This window comes from Conger conger, chromosome 1, assembly GCF_963514075.1.
Source record: "Conger conger chromosome 1, fConCon1.1, whole genome shotgun sequence".
NCBI classification, from domain to species: Eukaryota; Metazoa; Chordata; class Actinopteri; order Anguilliformes; family Congridae; genus Conger; species Conger conger.
In genome coordinates, this window is record NC_083760.1 from 36,822,855 (window position 1) to 36,841,604 (window position 18,750).

Below are 18,750 nucleotides of genomic sequence, written 5' to 3' on the forward strand. Positions count from 1 at the left end.
CGAAAATCTGGCAATTTTCAGGGTTGATAGTTCATTATTTTGTTTAATATGAGCTTTTTTGCTCATATTATCTGCATCACATTGATAGAACACACACCTTTAGTATAACATGACAATTATAAGATCAGGGTTCCTATAGCTGCCATTGTGGAGAAAATTGTTTTGTGAGAGACCAAGACATTGAAGGCCCATCTCTCACTGAGACTGTAATTGGTTGTTGAACAGCTGTGTCCAAAATGAACAGTACCTTTAACCAGTGAGCAAGGCCAGGTGTTATTACATACCATTTTTAAGGGATTGTCAGTATAAATATATCTGATAAATATAAATATATGCCAAAAATATCATCTGTTTAATTCTGTTGATTCTGACGTTCATTAAACAGATTGAAAAAACCTGTTCGCTGTATGCTGGACCGTGATGAAGACATGCTGGTCACAGGGGGGCGGCACCCATTCTTTGGACAATACAAGGTCAGGACACTGCAGCCATAGTTGTCAATATACAGTCTTTACTTGGAACCACTTTCTTCTTTATTCTAGCAATTGTGGTATTGTGGTTCTAGTTTGGGTCATCGTTTGTAAAAAAAAATTATTACTAAGAAAAAAATAGTTAAAATGTATTTAACAGTGTTGTCACTGCTGGTTCCTTGTTGTGATTGGAATGTGGCTTTTCCTCCACTGGGAATAAAGTGTGGAAAAGTGGATACAGAGGATTGTGGCTGTTACTGGTGCTGTTACTGGTGCACTTAGAAACACAATGGAGCCACAGCGACAACGCTGGACAAATCCCTTTCCAAATTCATGACAATACTACCAAATATTATTAGCATATTGTATTGTTTTTTTTCCAAGCTATAGTCCTCTCCATCAGCAAGGCCAATTCCACTGAATACATTTGGGGTTGAGATAAAAAGATGGACACGAGACAACATTTCAGTTGTTATTTCCTGGTATTTACACCTAGATGAAACTACTTAGATCATAGCACCTTCAGGCATCATACCACCCAATTATAGGAGAGCAAAAGTAATCGAACAAAGAGTATTTAAGTAAATGAATGTGAACTCTAACAATTAATATTTGGTAGCATATCCCTTGCTTGCAATAACTGCATCAAGCCTGTGACCCATTGACGTCACCAAACTGTTATATTCTTCTTTTGTGATGCTTTTCCAGGTATTTACTGCAGCCTCTTTCAGTTTTTGCTTGTTTCCCTCCAATCTCTTCTTCAGGAGGTGAAATGCATGCTCAAATGGGTTAAGGTCTGGTGATTGAATTGGCCGGTCTAAATCCACTTTTTCTCCCTAATGAAATATTCTGTTGTGTTGGCAGTGTTTTCGGTCATTGTCTTGCTGCATGATGAAGTTCCTCCCAATTAGTTTGGATGCATTTCTCTGTAAGCTGGCAGACAGAATGTTTTTGTAGACTTCTGAATTCATCTTGCTTCTACCATCATGAGTTACATCAATCAAGATTAGTGAGCTCACTCCAGAAGTAGCCATGCAAGCCCAAGCCATGACACTCCCTCCACCGTGCTTCACAGATGAGCTTGTATGTTTTGGATCATGAGCAGATCCCTTCATTCTCCACACTTCGGCCTTTCCATCACTTTTGTACAGGTTAATCTCATCAGTCCATAAAACTTTGTTCCAGAACTTTTGTGGCTCATCTCTGTACTTCTTTGCAAATCGTAATCTCGCCTTCCAATTCTTACTACTGATGAGTGGTTTGCATCTTGTGGTATAGCCTCTATATTGCTGCACTCAAGGTCTTTTTTGAACGGTTGATTGAGATACCTTCACTCCTGCCCTGTTTGTAATGTCAACAAGAAACACCTGTCAGTCACATGTAATTTTGCTCACCTAAAAATTGGGTAGCCTGATACAAAAGGTGATATGTTCTAAGTTCTTTAATAAATCATGATAAAAATACCAGGAAATAAAAGCTGAAATTTGGATCTGTCGTCTTACGTACATCTTTTGACCTCAAACTCAATTGTCTTCAGTGTATAGAAAAAACTAAGGAATTGACCTTGCTGTTCCAATACTTTTGGAGGGGAATGTATGTCTAGGCAGGTTCCCAAAAAGGGACATTTTGAGACTCCAATCAGACACATGGAAACAAAATGATATTATTGGTCGTATGAGGTGTCAAATACTCTATATTGCATTCAAATATATACTGATCTGAATACTCACTTCCCCCCTGCCTGTCTCAACCTCCCTCTCATCTGGCAGCAACAGATCCAGAAGATTGTAGAAAATATGTACAATAATCACAATAATAACGTACATATTGATTGAGGTCCAGTGTATGTCAAATACCCAACCCTCACCTACACATAGAACACATTTCACATGCATTATTATTCAAAAGCAGGCTTGCTCCTTATTTATAAGCATATTGAATAATAATGAAATGTTTTGAGAATGTATAAGATGGTCACAGATGGGGGTCACATCACTGTTGACCGTTTGGAGTCCAAAATTACCTATTGTACCTTTAAGGGGTTAAACAAGAGCATCATACAAGTATACTATATATAGATCTTAAAATCCTTCTTGAATGTCTTTTTTTTTTTCATCAGCTTGTCTATATTCATGTTTGTATTCAACTAAAATTTACAGTTGTATGCAAAAATCTGGGCACCCTTGGTCAAAAGCTTCTGCAGTTACCTAATTTTTACTGTTTATAAATTATTAAAATGAAAAAGGGCCCTGTGCAAAAGTTTGGGAAACCTTTTGGATTATTCTTTGTTACTTTTAAAAAAGATGATTACTAAGACCCAGACCCAGGTGATTTACACATTAGGGCTTCAGTGAGTCAGGTGAGGATAATTCCAGGGCTGAATTTTTCATTGTGAAGTAAGTCCATGCCTTCTAAAGTATCCAAATGCAGTGGCTGTTCTGTCTGCTGTTAACAACTATGAGTTCCTCTAAACAAGAATATCAGTCAGGATGAAGATTTTTTTTATCTACCAAGAATGAGAAGGCTACAAAAAACTCTCAACATTTCAAACTGCCTATTTCTACTGTCAGAGACATTATTATAAAATGGAAGATTAATGGAACAGTTGAAGTCAAGCCAAGGTCTGGAAGGCTACGAATATGTTCAGATAGAATGGCCCGAGACCTGGTGAGAAATGCACAGAAGACCCCACACATCACTGCAAAAGTAGCAAACACAGGTCTAGCTGTTCACAGGACAACAATTAAACATGATTTAAACAACAAAGACGTACATGGCAGAAATAACAACCTCAACACAGAATTAAGCATCTGAAGTCTGCAAAAGAAAATATTGAGATGCCTGAATCCTTTTGGAATGGGCCTGACTGACAAAACCAAAATTGAACTTTTTGGCCACCACCAAAGAAAGGATGTTTGGAGCCTTTGTCGAGAAGAACACCTTGCTAACTTGCTAAGCATGGAGGTGGATCCCTTATGCTTTGGGGTTGTGTGGCAGCTGGGCGGACAGCGAGTGGAGAGAAGAATGCATTCCACCATATATCAAGAAATTCTAGAGGCTAATGTTCAAAGGCCAGTCCAGACATTGGAAGACAAGTTGAAGAGAGGTTGGGTATTCCAGCAAGACAGTGATCCAAAGCATACTTCGAAATCAACCATGAAGTACCTTGAGGAAAGACAGATGAAGGCTTTGGAACGGCCACCACAGTCCCCAGAGGAATGGAGTCGTAAGGTCGTAGTGCTATCCCCAGATAGCACTAATTGGATTAGATAGGCTACCAAATTGGGAGAAAAAAAGGGAAAAATGTGAAAAAGAAACATAAAATTAAAAACATGCCATTTAAAAACATGCTGTCGAGGACTAATAATAACTAATAATGGAAAAATTCCAAAAACTCTTATCTGGCTACTATTTGTTATATTTGCCCTAGGTGGAGTTACAAAGAACTAACTGACAGGGTTCCTAAACTTTTTTTTATTAAAAAATGTAAATAAAAAGTCTTACAATTTTAAGAAATCATGTTTAACGTTGTACCATCTGGAGGTCATGTTCCCTTCTGTTCACTTAGATATTAATTGTAAAAGGCTTTTTGATCGGATTTTTGCATACGACTGCATGCAATAGTTTTGTCTGTCATTGTATTGGTTTGCTGTCTTGTGGACATAATGGGCAGTAATGCAGCCCTAATTCCGTGTTTTCACCACTTTTTTCAATATTCTGCATGGTAAACTAACCAAGGAGAAAAGCTCTGATATAATTTCCTGTTTAGGTTGGTTTCATGAAGAATGGAAGGGTAACTGCTCTAGATGTGACCTATTACAGCAATGCTGGAAACTCTGAGGATCTCTCACTCTCTGTAAGTTCTTAGATATGTTTGGAAATGTAATCTAATAGCTGTAATTAAGTCTACAGGTTGCCCATGTTGCTATTTTGGCAGTATGTCTTTTGAAAACTTTGAAAAGTTTATCGAGAACCTGACAAGAGTTTTATCACCACAAATGTTACATGATGTTTTAATAATCTAATAATGAGAAACAATGACGCTAACGAGGCAGGGAAACAAGAAACATGAGGAAACAAGAAATGGTCTGGTGGCTGACAGGAGCACTGGTGATACACTTGAACTTTCATGCCTAAACAGGATGAGCCACCATGCAGTCAGTCTCTGGCATTTTCAAGTTTTTTATCACAGTATGAATTAATGCTTGTTTCTGTTTTTGGTAGATTATGGAGAGAGCACTGTTTCACATGGATAACTCCTATAACATCCTTCACATTCGGGGGACTGGTTATATCTGCAAGACAAACCTTCCCTCCAACACAGCATTTCGAGGATTTGGTGGCCCCCAAGGCATGATGGTGACAGAGACCTGGATGAGTAATGTGGCTCTGCGGTGTGGCCTTCCTGCCGAACAGGTTCGTGGTGACAGTTTGTGCAGTAGTATTATTCATTCATTAATTCATTATCCTAACCCGCTTATCCTGAACTGGGTCGCAGGGGGGCTGGAGCCTATCCCAGCATACATTGGGCGAAAGGCAGGAATACACCCTGGACAGGTTGCCAGTCCATCGCAGGGCACACACACCATTCACTCACACACTCATACCAACGGGCATCTCTCCAATCAGCCAAACCTGCATGTCTTTGGACTGTGGGAGGAAACCGGAGTACCCGGCCTGTATAGCCTACAATGATACACTTAGTATGTATCTTGTGACGGCACTGGTGTATAGGCGAGTGACTATGGGGTGCAGGTATCCTAGGTTGTCTATGTCTGTTAGGACTCTAAACTGCTAAGTGTGCAGTGGTGCGAGTCAGAAGGATGCAGGTTCAAGAAAAGACTCCAGTGGGCCAGAAAGTACGAGCAAGGCTTAAAAAATTTTTTTTCGAAAAAGCAGCAAATCTCTTTCAGTTTTTGCAAGCCCAAGCCAAGCCACCGTGCTTCTCAGATGAGCTTATATGTTTTGGATCATGAGCAGATCCCTTCTTTCTTCATACTTTGGTCTTTCCATCACTTTGGTCGAGGTTAATCTTGGTCTCATCATGGAGGGTATATAGTGCCGTTTCTGTGTTATGGATACCCTTAAATTAATTGCCTCCTCCCAACCTATGCCTGTATCAACCCACACTTTCCACACAAAGCCAAAAAAGTACAATATGTGAGGCAGAGCGGTAAATGGCTTATGTCGCAGATCTCATTTTTTATTTTGTATTTGGCGTGAAACTAGAAGATCAGAGCTACAAAATGAGGTATCATTTGTCAGGGTTGGCCAATCCGTTTTGGAGAAATGGCTTCTTAAAGTATGTGTGTTCTGAGCGGTTGTTGGAATTTGCGGCGATGTGGGTTATTAAGCATACGCATTTGAGCATTATTGCATTGTTGGCTTGTTGTCCGTGAATGACTGTACAGCAGCTAATCTTAGTTTGGTTTAGTGTTGCCAGCAGTCCTGTAAAATATGAAATCATCCCATCATTTTAAAGTAAAACACACGTTCTACCTAGCTAGCTTATTCATTCACATGGACATGGTTGGTTCTATAGCTTATCTGTGGGGATAGCTAGGTTTTAGCTCCTATATTGAATAGACGATGAGAGTTACTGTGTCGCCTGTTGGCATCATAGCCTAGATTTTCTGATGAAATGAATTCCATATTTAACGTCCCCAAGTTTCTGGCTAGGTGAAGTGTTGCCTTGTCCACGGTTTTCAAACCAAATTGGACTATTTTGAAAGTCCAATGGCAGTTGAAAATTTCACAGCCTGAAAGGGAGTGAAAGTGAAGAAAATATCTCTTTTATCCATTTAAAATACCTAATCTTATATTTCGAGTAAATTTTGGGATGGAAATTTGGCAGGACCTGGCAACCCTGGGAGCCTCTCTCCTTGGCGATGCACACTCACCAACACAATAGCTCAAATGATTGTGCATCTCCATGCTCACAGTTTCGAAATAATTGCTTTTATTTTCCTTTACAATACTTACTTTGGTTTTTGTCTGTGTGTATAATCAAATTCCTTCAGTTTTCATAAAAAGATGGTCGAGTCGCAAACACAATCTATTTCCACATAACATCACAGTGCAGATTAAGAAAAACGCTGACCGATCAGCCCATCTCCTTTACAGTAAATTGACCATAAAGCTTTTAAAAGCATTTCATATTTCTGACCATTGGAAATATAGTGTTACGTCTCTGCATTTTCCGGTTAGCAGAATTCTACTAAGATTTAGCTGGCAATGGCTTTGAACAGTGAGCCAGCAGTAGCTAATATTAGACCTAAACTTAAAATGAAAGGTGTTGATGTCTGAAGTGAGCATTGCCAAATACATTGCATGGTTGTATTAACTTTATAGTAAATGTTATTGTGACTGTGTGGCAGGGAAGCTGTTGCTCAGGAGAGACTTGGCAGGCTAAAACAGCTCAGCCAAAAGTGTTCCTTGTAAAATTGTTCACACACGTACACACATTGTTTTATGTCGACGGTATCAGTTTTTAATTAATGTTAAGCTTAACCAGATAAAGATTTAATTGAGATTTGCCTGCATAACAGAGTGCAAACCTGTAGAAGTTGTGCTTCAGAAGCTGTTCAGTTGTTGACAAGGTCTTCTGAACAATTCACAAGTGTTTTTGTGTCTGGGATCGCCAATAAGAAACCTTAATCATAAACGACATTCATCAGGAGAAAAACTACCATTGAGCGGATCTTAACTTCTGGTGGACCTTAACTCAGGTTTTGCCAGGATATAGCAAGCTACATCCGAGTGATCTAGCAAAAGCTTTACTTTTCAACCAAATGTACTTTTCACGATGGTGTACTTTTCACTATAAAAAAATGTTCAGTTGCTAACATTAGCTAGTTGCACCATAATGGTACTAGGTTTACTTTGTATTTCTTCCAGGTCGTTATTTTTATTCGCTTCCTCAAAGAATGCCAAAAGGTTTGTCGGGCATGGCTACCCTTTCGAAAACCATGTTGGCTATCCTTTAGAATGTTCTTTTCAATAAATAATTAAAATTATTCCAGTATTTTACTTGTGATACAAGTTGGACTGATTGACCTGTAGTTTCCTATATCCCTTCTTATATATTGGTATTATATTACCTTATAATAGTCATCGGGTATTTCTCCAGTTTCTAAATACTGTCTAAAAACTCCCGTAGGAATATGCCATCTGGGCCGGCTGCCTTATTTGTCTTTAGTTTATGTAATTTATCCAATATTTTTCAATATTGGCTAAGACATTTTAGTATTGAGTATTCTGCACAGATATATGTGGGACAAAGATTGTCCTGCAATGCAAATGCTTCCACATGTCTGGATATTCATTCTGCTATGGGACCGCAATGATATTCCGAAACTGTCCATCACCTAAATATGAAACATTATACTTTGTTGGAAAGGGTAGGAAACCACGTTATTTAGCCAAAAGTTAAATCCATTAGCCGACTTTTCATTACACTCATTATAGGTGCATAGAATAGAGAAAATAGCTCACATTCAAAGCTGCACTATAGACCAAACACTATTGGAAGACCTTGCAAACAGAGCGATAAACCGTTTTTGCATTTTAATCGCATTAAAATCATTACTTTTGTACTTATCATCATTATCCATCCATCCATCCATCCATTCTCCTCCTCTGGAGTCAGGTTGTGGTGGCAGTAAGCTGAGCAGGGTATTGCATGTGTCCCTCTCCTGACGCTTTCCAGATCCTCCTGGGGGATCCCCAGGCTTTCCCAGGCCAGGAGAGATATATAATCTCTCCAGTGGGTTCTGGGTCTACCTCAGGGTCTCCACCCAGTTGGACGTGCCCGGAAAACCTCCAAAGGGAGGTGCCCGGTAGGCATCCTGATCAGATACCTGAACCACCTCAATTGGCTCTACTCCTAGCTCCCTCCGGATGTCCGAGCTCCTCACCCTATCTCTAAGGCTGAGCCCAGCCACCCTATGGAGAAAGCTCATTTCGGCCGCTTGTATCCGCACTCTCGTTCTTTCGGTCACTACCCAGAGCTTGTGACCATAGGTGAGGGTTGGGATGTAGATTGAACGGTAAATGCAGAGCTTCACCTTCCAGCTCAGCTCCCTCTTCACCACAACGGTCCAGCTCAACGGCCACATAATGCTGCACCGATCTGACTGTCGATCTCACACTCCATTTTACCCTCGCTCATGAACAAGACCCGGAGATACTTGAACTCCTTCACTTGGGGTGACATGGCTCAGGCAGTAAGAGCAGTCGTCTGGCAGTCGGAGGGTCGCCGGTTCGATCCCCCGCTGTGTCGAAGTGTCCCTGAGCAAGACACCTAACCCCTAAATGCTCCTGACGAGCTGGTCGGCACCTTGCATGGCAGCCAATCGCCGTTGGTGTGTGAGTGTGTGTATGAATATGCACTTGTTGGTCGCTTTGGATTAAAAGCGTCTGCCAAATGACTAAAATGTAAATGTAAAATGTGAATGAGAAGCATCAATTGTACAGCGCTTTGGATAAAGGCGCTATATAAATGCCAGCCATTTACCATTTACTTGGGGCAGAGGCTCATTCCCAACCCGGAGGGAGCAATCCACCATTTTCCTGCAGAGAACTATGACCTCGGACTTGGAGGTACTGCAAACCGCCCCAGTGCGTGCTGAAGGTCAGGAATATCACAAACAGGACTGGTGACAAGAGGCAACCTTGGCGCAGTCCCACACCCACTGGAAACATGCTTGACTTTGTGCCGGGGATGTGGACACAACTCTCACTTTGGTTATACAGGGACCGGATGGCTCATAACAATGGCCCTGGTACCCCATACTCCCGCAGTACCCCCCACAGGGTTCCTCAGGGGACACTGTCAAGGGCCTTCTCCAAGTCCACAAAGCACACGTAGACCGGATGGGCAAACTCCCATGACCCCCCCAGCAACCCCGCTAAGGTATCATTATCATTATAAAAATAAGCTGCCATTTATTTTAAAATTGTGCCATTAGGTTCCCTTATGAATTACTACAATTACAATTGCGTTATTTGGCATAGTTTTACTGCCATTTGATTATTGCCATATAATATGCACTAAGCGTATGTGTTGTAATGAGGGAGATGAAAATGTTTTGCCTGCCTTGTCATATATGAATGAATGTCAGAAAGAATTATTAAAACACATTGGTAGACTTTGTGAGCGAGACATGACTTTATCCATAAAAATGCTGGTTTGTAATTTATTTATGTTATAGGTAGAGAGTAACTTCAGTTCCTTGAATAGAGGGGTGGAAGGCATTAGATAGTTCAAGGATGTGGCTATTCTGACACATTTCTTCTTAAGTATATGAATCTTGTGAAGGTATTTGGTATAAGTACTGGCCCAGACAATGTTACAGGATGATAAATAAGGGTAAATTAAACCATAACACAAAGTCTGAAAGCATGATTGTTTTACAAAAGTATAGATTTTGCTGATGATACCAATGGATTTTTTTAGCCTTTTATATAGACCAGGTCAATATGGAATTTCCATCAGCTGGAGATTAGGGCAATTTCACTATCATTGATATGAGTATTATCTATGTTATAATAGTGGCTTTTCCAACACTTGATTAAATCTATTTTTATATGTTGTTTAATTTGCTAAGTTAAGTGGTGATGGGTTTAAGAGATACCTCTATGTATATTCTTTTTGGGTAGATGATTTTTTAAGACCAAGTGTGAACCAAGGGTTGTTTGCAGCACAGCTTGTTTTTTTTATTTTCTGAAATCTTTGGGAAAGCTTTATTAAAAGCAGACTTGAATAGGTTGGATAAAGCTTAATATGCAGATTCACATCAGATTCCAAGTATAATTTGTCCCATTGGACTTCATCAATCAATTTTTTTGTAAACATTCTTTTTGGTGAAAAGTAATCTTTTCATTACATGCCGTCTGTTTTCTTCCACAAAGCTGAAGATTGGGAAATGATCAATCTTTCCTGATTTTATGGCACTGTCAAGGGGGTTTTCATGATATTATCAATTAAAGTAGAAAATGTGTTGGTTACTCTTGTAGGTTTGCATGTAAGTGGGGAACAAATAGCCAGCATATAATATATTTATGAAGTCTACGGTCAGTGGGTGATTGTTTCTGAATATGTCAATATTGTAATCACCCATAATGAAGTACAGTTTATCTATCTTAATCATCTAAAATTCTTGTGAGAATGTCATTAAGATGATTAATATTGACATTAGGTGGGCAATATAAACATCCAATAATTACAGTTTTACCATTTGAAGGGGAACAAAAACTTGTTCTAAAGACATAGATTCTATACAATGTATTTCTTAATTTACAGATAGATAATTTCGTTCAATGTATTCAAAATTCGTATGAACATCAATCCAAACACCTCCACCAGATCTATTACTTCTGCAAGAATGAAAAGCATTATATTGTGGGATATCATATAGCAGAGAAGTTTCTTCAGTAAGCCATGTTTCTGAGAGGGATATACTTTTCAAACCGTGCAAGGGAGCAAATGTATCTCTTCCTAGCCCAGCACCCATTAATATTAGCATGTTACGTAAGTAGCCTAGTGAAAATGCTGAAATCTGGAAAAATTAAAATTAAAAAATCTTTTTTTACAGTTTAACTTTAGCATGTTCGCTAGTGAATTCTGATACGGTTTTAAGCATTTTTATAATATGTAACATTCACTTAACTAATATGATACCGCAGATATACATGTGTACAGACGAATGGTGGTCTTATACTGTATATTGTACTTGTTGGAGCCAAAAGTAACATTAGCTTTACTTGTGATACTTGTGCATGCATATTTACCTATATCAAACAATGACCTAGTTACTTATATCACCATAGCTGTCATAATGTTAGCTAGAGTTTGTAGCGTATCGCTACAGAAATATGTTGTGGTTTTAAAGCTTTTCTTTCATGATATGTAATTATTTGGACATGAACTGTGTTTTAGCCGAAGAAAACACAATCAACTGTTTATACAGGATTTTGTACAACTAGCAGTAGCGAACAAACGTTACTAGATATAACTACTACACAGAACAGTGCTGTCACATGCCTTTTTTCACTACAAATCTATCTCTTACTTCATCTCTTCTCGTAGCCCTTATCCACAGCTTTCTTTGGTGTTCATTGAAAGGAATTAAATGGCAAATATGGCTGTTTCGTCTTAGAGACGGAGGAGAAAAACAATGCAAGCTTTATTTGCTTCTGTTTTGTGCTTGGAACCATTTTCTGCAATGAACTAACTTAGAACCAAGCTACAGGAAGGCTGCGAACACTCCTTCCAGTTTGCCTACCAGGAGATGTGAAATAGGCCTATGTTGGGTAAAGCTAACATAGACTGTCAGCTTGATGAAGGTAACTAATTGTAACTCGTATAGAGACATAATGAACTTTTGAAGAAAAACCCACTCGCTGTCACAAATTGTGGATTGTATTCAATTTTGTGGAGGACACAATTTAGCTTTGTGATGGATGTGATGAAACTGACACATCATTACACCGGGGCATGTTTCTAGACTTGGTGGACCAGTTCTCTTTTTTAAGATTGCCAGTTAGCCGATTACTTGTCTAACACACTATGTTACACATCAGAGATGAGTCAAAATGAGCTGCTTGACTGTGTGTTCGGCTTTTATGGAAAATAACTTGTGGATAAAATATTGAAGGCAACATTCGTGGCTGTGCAAACTGAGACGACAGATATGGCAAGCGTGTGTAATTGTGCTTAGTTAGGCTACATCACTGACAGTTCAGTTATGGAGATTTCTGTTTTAGTGCACCTACTATAGCAAGGCTTGCTTACATAGTTTTATTGCTCTAACAGAGTAGGGGCCAATATTGTAGTCCTGTAGCTCAACTGGTAGCACATGGCACCAACACTGCCACGGTTATGGATTCAATTCCCATTGAAATGGCATGTATTCGAAAGCCATATTTTCAAATTCAAATTCAATTACACTTTTACTTTTTAGCCACCCCCCCCCCCCAATCCAGTATCACCACCAGCTGCCTGCCACTGTTATCATTCCAACTACTACTATTTTAACATTAAAATTAAAAGATTTTTGCGTTATGCCATTCCTCTCATTAAGGGTGTAAGAAAAATAATGAAATACAGTACCCGCGGCATACAGTCTACAATGACAATAGCTACAAACAATTATAATAAACTACACCAAAAAAGCTGCTTGCTCTTGTCTGACATGCACACAGTAGTGGCTCACCTCTTCTTGGCGAGTCCCAAAAATACATCTGGACATCTGGATCATCTCGAAAATACAGAATTGACAGCACACCAGCTCGCAACACACCAGGCGCTGGCCAGAAAATAGTCATGGTACTGTGGAACCATGGCCAGTAGGGGGCTTGCACGAAGGGGTTAAGGTCAAGAGAATCCTGAATTCCAGCAAGTACCAAAACTTTTCTGCAACCATCTCCAGCCTATATTCATGGATCAAACGGCAGGACTATTTGCCAAAAATATAATGTGTGACATTGTGACATTTTTACAGGTGCGCAGGATTAACATGTACAAAGAAGGTGACACGACGCCCTTCAACCAATGCCTGGAGCAGTTCACCATTAACCGCTGCTGGGATGAATGCCTCAGCATTTCGGACTACCATCAACGCTTGGTGCAAATTGAGCAGTTCAACAAGTAAGGATCTCTATTCAGTAACACCCCCGACAGGCTCAAACCAAAGGAAGTAAAATGAATCACAAAAAATGATGTTTTAAGCTAATTTTTTATTTGCTGAAAGCCTCAAAAGACGGAATTAAATTGATCAGTCCTAACGCTAACATCAGCCTGCTCTCCATCAAGGTATCAGCACAGATCTCTGACAACATGCTACGGTCATATACAATGTCTACTGTATGTCAAACCACATGTGCTCACCACTGAGATTGTTTAAGATTCACACCTCTCAAAGAATTCATAACCTTAGAGTAGTGCACTGTAAAGTGGCATTTTTTTCATTTTAAAGTTAAAGTTAGAGGCAATATACAGCCCCATCAAAAAGTATTGGAACAGCAAGATCAATTGCTTTGTTTTTTCTACACACTGAAGACAATTGAGTTTGAGGTCAAAAGATAGATAGTATAGTAGTACATGCGATGATAGATCCGAATCTCAGCTTTTATTTCCTGGTATTTTTTATTTATATTTGATAAAGAATTTAGAACATATCACCCTTTGTATCAGACCACCCAATGTTTAGATGAGCAAAGGTATTGGAACATGGGACCTTCATACAATCCTTGATCACTCCCCAGCTAGACCACTCCGGTCTGCAAGCTCTGGTCGCCTTACGGTTCCCTCTCTACGTGCACCTGACGGTCGAGCTGCACGTTCACGCCTGTTTTCCGTTCTGGTGCCTCAGTGGTGGAATGACTTGCCTACCACTGTCAGGACAGCAGAATCCCTCCCCCTATTTCGACGCAGACTCAAAACGCACGTTTTCAAACTCTACCTTAGTCCTCCCTCCTGATTTCCCCCGCGCCTCCCTTCCGATATGCCTATCCTTGTCTAACCCAACACCCCCCCCCCCCCAAAAAAAATAAAGATAAATTACACTTATGCTGACGACTATGTTTAGAACAGCATTCCATGTGTATTTTTCTAGTTCTGGATGTGATGCTTTGACTTGTGGTAGAACCTATGCACTTGTAAGTCGCTTTGGATTAAAAGCGTCTGCCAAATGACAAAAATGTAAATGTAATGGGACTGACAGGACATTCTTGTTGTCTAGATGTGTTGTGGTTGATTGGTTGGTTCAACAATAAATAGTTCTGAATGTCTATTCTTGGTTTTACTCTTGGGTTTTGACTATGAAGGCTGCATTTAAGTTAGAAAAGATAAACCAACATGAAGACCAGAGAACTGTCTTTGGGAGAAAAGCAAGCCATGTTGAAGCTTAGAAAAGAGGGGGAATTGATCAGCGCCATTGCACAAGCATTGAGGATAGCTTGTACAACAACTTGGAATGTCCTGAAAAAGAAAGAAACCGCTGCCATACTGAGCAACAGACATCGAACAGGTCGACCAAGGAAAACAACAGCAGTTGACTGTGAAGAAAAACCCCAAAACATCAGTCAGTGTCATGACAAACAATCTCCATCGGGCAGGGGTGAACGTATTTCAATCAACCGTTCAAAGAAGATTCAGCAATATAGAGGCTATAACACAAGATGCAAACCATTCATCAGTAGTAAGAATCGGAAAGCAAGATCACAATTTGCAAAGAAGTATAGAGAAGTACAATTACAGAGCCACAAAAGTTCTGGAACATGTTCTATGGACTGATGAGAGCAAGATGTACCTCTACCAAAGTGATGGAAAAGCCAAAGTGTGGAGAAAAAATGGATCCAATGCGTCCAAACTAATTGGGAGGAACTTACTGGGACTAAATATGCAGGAAGCCAATGACCGAGAACATACTGCCAACACAACAAAGACTTTATTAGGGAGAAAAAGTGGGAGACATTGACTTTGTGGTTCTAGACTGGCCAAGTCAATCACCAAACAACAACTGAAAGAGGCTGCAGTAAAATCCTGCAAAAGAATCACAAAAGAAGAATGCAACAGTTTGGTAATGTTAATAGGTCACAGGCTTGATGCAGGTATTGCAAGCAAGGGATATGCTACCAAATATTCTGTGTTATTTACTTTCATTTACGGAACTCTGTTCCGATACTTGTGTATTTCATAAAAACTTAAATCAATGGACCTTAATCAATATTAGTCTATAAGACGTTATTGCAACTATTGCTCTTATTTGTTTTACAATCTTCTGCACCTGCTGCTACCAGATAGGGAGGCCATCTATAGTATTTTATACCTCATGCACAACCCATAATATAATTTAGTTTCCATGTGTCCTTTTTGGATTCTCAAAATGTCCTTTTTGGAAACCTGCCGAGACATAGCTTAGAAAAAGCTATGCAGAATGCAAATTCTTGGTGATATTGGGCCAGGAGCTTCAGTTAATATTCACATCAACCATCAAAATTGGGACTTTGACCATGGAATGATTGATGGTGGCAGACAGGGTGGTTTGAGTATCTCAGAATCTCCTGGGATTTTCACGCACACTAGACAAAACAAAACAAATTCCAGTGAGCAGCAGTTCTGCACACAGAAACACCTTGTTAATGAGAGACGTCAGAGGAGAATGGCCAGACTGGTCAAAGCTGACAAGAAGGTGACAGTAACGCAAATAACCACACATTAAAACAGTGGTATGCAGAAGAGCATCTCTGAACACACAACGCATCATAACTCTAAGTGGATAGTCTACAGCAGTAGAAGTCTAAAGAATAGGTAAAATAACTACCCAATAAAGTGCTCAGTGAATGTACATGGGCGATTGAAATAAACAAGGTACAGTTGGCCACCAAATTGGGAGAAAAATTAGAAACAAATCAAACAAATTTGAAAAGAAAAGAAAGAAAATTGCACTGAGAAAATAGGAATGAATGCAAAAAAATGTCAGGGCTGTTGAACTTTGAATTTTTTTTTCAATATTGTAATATAAAATAATATGAATATTATTTAAATATTGTTCTTATTTAAGCTACAAAAAACACATACAATATTGCCATGGGATTCCTTTTCCCATCATTGTGTAAATTAATTCAAACATTATGAGAGCACTAACTGATTTTTTTATTTATAGACAGAACCGCTGGAAGAAGCGAGGAATTAGCATCATCCCTACCAAATTTGGGATTGCCTTCACAGCTCTGTTCCTCAATCAGGTTTGCACTCTGAATGGCTTAATCCAACATTTGGCACTCTGTTTTGTAATGTGCAATATACTATGAATCCAATGAATCTTCGGAAGCTAGTTGGTAATTTATTACCATAAACACAATAATAGGTTCTTTATATCTGCTAGTTAGATATATTTTTGTGTATTTTAGTTTCTTGTTCCATTGTGAGGGAAAACAGTTGAGTTGAGAGATGTATTCATATCATATTTTTTACAGGCAGGGGCTCTGGTCCATGTGTACACTGATGGCTCTGTTCTGCTCACTCATGGTGGAACAGAGATGGGACAGGGACTGCACACCAAAATGGTCCAGGTGAGAATTCGGAGTGAACATAATTTCCTTTCAAAAATAGCCCAGTTGTACAATCTGAGCATTGTACCAGCTGATTTCACATGATGGAACAGAAAAATTGAAAGTCGATTTTCTCTAAACCTGATGGACAATATTACAGGACTTTACAGCATGACAAATCTCATTGTTAGATCCTGAAATTTCATAATTTTTCTTCATGAAAAATCAGAAATTTCTTGAAAAATTACTATTGGGTACTGGTGATAAAAAAAAATGTCTTATTTTTTATTATTATACTTGGTTCATACTACAAAAATGTTTGAATTTGTCATTTCTGCTATCTTGAATAAAGTGCAATATTTTGTGGGAATACCATACCATACCTCATGGTATACCTCTGAAATGATCTGGAAGACAAAAGTTGCATTTTCTGTGGAACATAACCTGAAAGACAAGAAGTCTTTTGCGAAGCAGTCTGCCTTGTATGCATGATAACATTGAACTATGTATTCCGCTGTAAGTTCCTAATGTGACATAAGCTTGAGAAAAGATTTCTCACTAACCGGGGAAGTGAAAAACATTGCAAAATCACTACCTGTTCAAAATTGAGTAAATACCAGAATCACCTTTCACTTACATTTAATAATTTTAATTGTTTAGTAAATATATGATATTTTGTGAAATATTGGGACTAGTCCTCCAGAATCCAACAGACGTAAGGAATCTCACTGAAGTTGACTCTCTACTGTAAATTTGTATTCCTAGACAAAAAGTGTTCAAACTCATCCATCATTGATATGGTTTCAAAAAATGTAAACACCCTTTGGAGTAGGCCTAATATTTCTTATTATATAATTTTACGAATAGTATTTCATATTATCACAGGAATGTACTCACCTTCTGGCAGGAGACTATATAGCAGCCTCTAACTGCATTTCAGTGAAACAGCCCTGTCCTCCGGCCATGTTAGGGCCATGTTAGTTTTTAAATGGTGAAACCATGTACCATGGTCAAATTTGGGGACTTTTTAACGGTTTCAAAAATTGGATACCACCCAACCCTACTTGACAGAAAAAGTTATGTTTAGCTTTCATTGGCAGATGATTCAGTAGTCCACGTGTGCTTTGACATGCTTAAGTAATGTGTGTGCTCTGCAGGTGGCAAGTAAGACTCTTGGCATCCCCAGCTCGAAGATTTACATCTCAGAGACTAGCACCAACACAGTGCCCAACACCAGTCCAACTGCAGCATCCGCCTCCTCTGACCTTAATGGAATGGCTGTTTATGTAAGACACGTCTCACTCTGACTTCAGTCATTGCCATCTACAAGACTGCAGAGCATAAGAAATTCACTGCTGCTTATAATGTTTCTTAGCAGTTAACAATGAAAAGGCATTTTAGTCACAAAGAGATACTTTTACTTTTTCCATTGCCACCAAACACCTGTAGGTAGCATTTACAGGTTTACATTTACACTGAATTTATATAAGAAGATCGATATAAATATTGTAAGCCAGCATGTGGTAACAGGTATTGCTATACAAATTAAATTCAATTGAAATGAATGTTTATTACGATAATGAATACTGCCATGTTAGGTGAGCATGCATATGCTTCACTCTGCTGGTCAAAATTTGGCCTGGCCATAGAACGTGGCCGACCAATCATGTCAATATGTCATACAATATTTGACGTATTCATTACTGTATTCAAAAACTATTGTAATACTAAAGCTGCTACAGCCCTCTCTCAAATGCTATTGGCTGAAACTGTAAAATGACCAGGGTAGAATATAAACACTGAAATAGTCCAAAAACACAAAAATAAATTCTGATGACCAAGCAAGCTAACCACCTTGGTCTCACACACAAGGCAAGAATGGGCTTATTTTATTCCCATTCATCCTGCTCTTGTGCTCATGAAGGAGGGTGTTCAATCAACCACATTGGAGCGCGTTGGCTTTCCAGCACTGATCTGGGCCGCGTTTCCCTATAACGGCGTCTCTTAGCATTTTACAAAGACTGGAAAGGTATACCTTACTAAAGTTGTTTACTTTTCTAGGCATGTTTCCCAAACTATCCCTTAGGCAGTTGCTTAAGGGATAGCTTCTATGTGTGACGTTACTAGGCCCATTGACTGCTCTAAGATTGATTATGCACTCCATGCAGCAACTGCTTGAATGTGTTATGAGAGAAAGTAGTGTTCTTCATGAATAAAACACTGT

The 18,750-nt window shown here is 39.1% G+C and overlaps 1 protein-coding gene across 1 annotated transcript in view; it reads left to right on the forward strand.

Annotated features, from left to right (window-relative positions):
• Window positions 1-18,750, forward strand: part of xdh (xanthine dehydrogenase) — a 120,498-nt gene that overhangs the window by 81,127 nt on the left and 20,621 nt on the right. Inside the window, exons 23-29 of the mRNA XM_061258428.1 lie at window positions 386-473; window positions 4,240-4,326; window positions 4,695-4,886; window positions 12,974-13,119; window positions 16,139-16,220; window positions 16,452-16,547; window positions 17,684-17,812. Coding sequence (XP_061114412.1) covers window positions 386-473; window positions 4,240-4,326; window positions 4,695-4,886; window positions 12,974-13,119; window positions 16,139-16,220; window positions 16,452-16,547; window positions 17,684-17,812 — 820 coding nt within the window. The remainder of the gene's footprint in view (window positions 1-385; window positions 474-4,239; window positions 4,327-4,694; window positions 4,887-12,973; window positions 13,120-16,138; window positions 16,221-16,451; window positions 16,548-17,683; window positions 17,813-18,750) is intronic.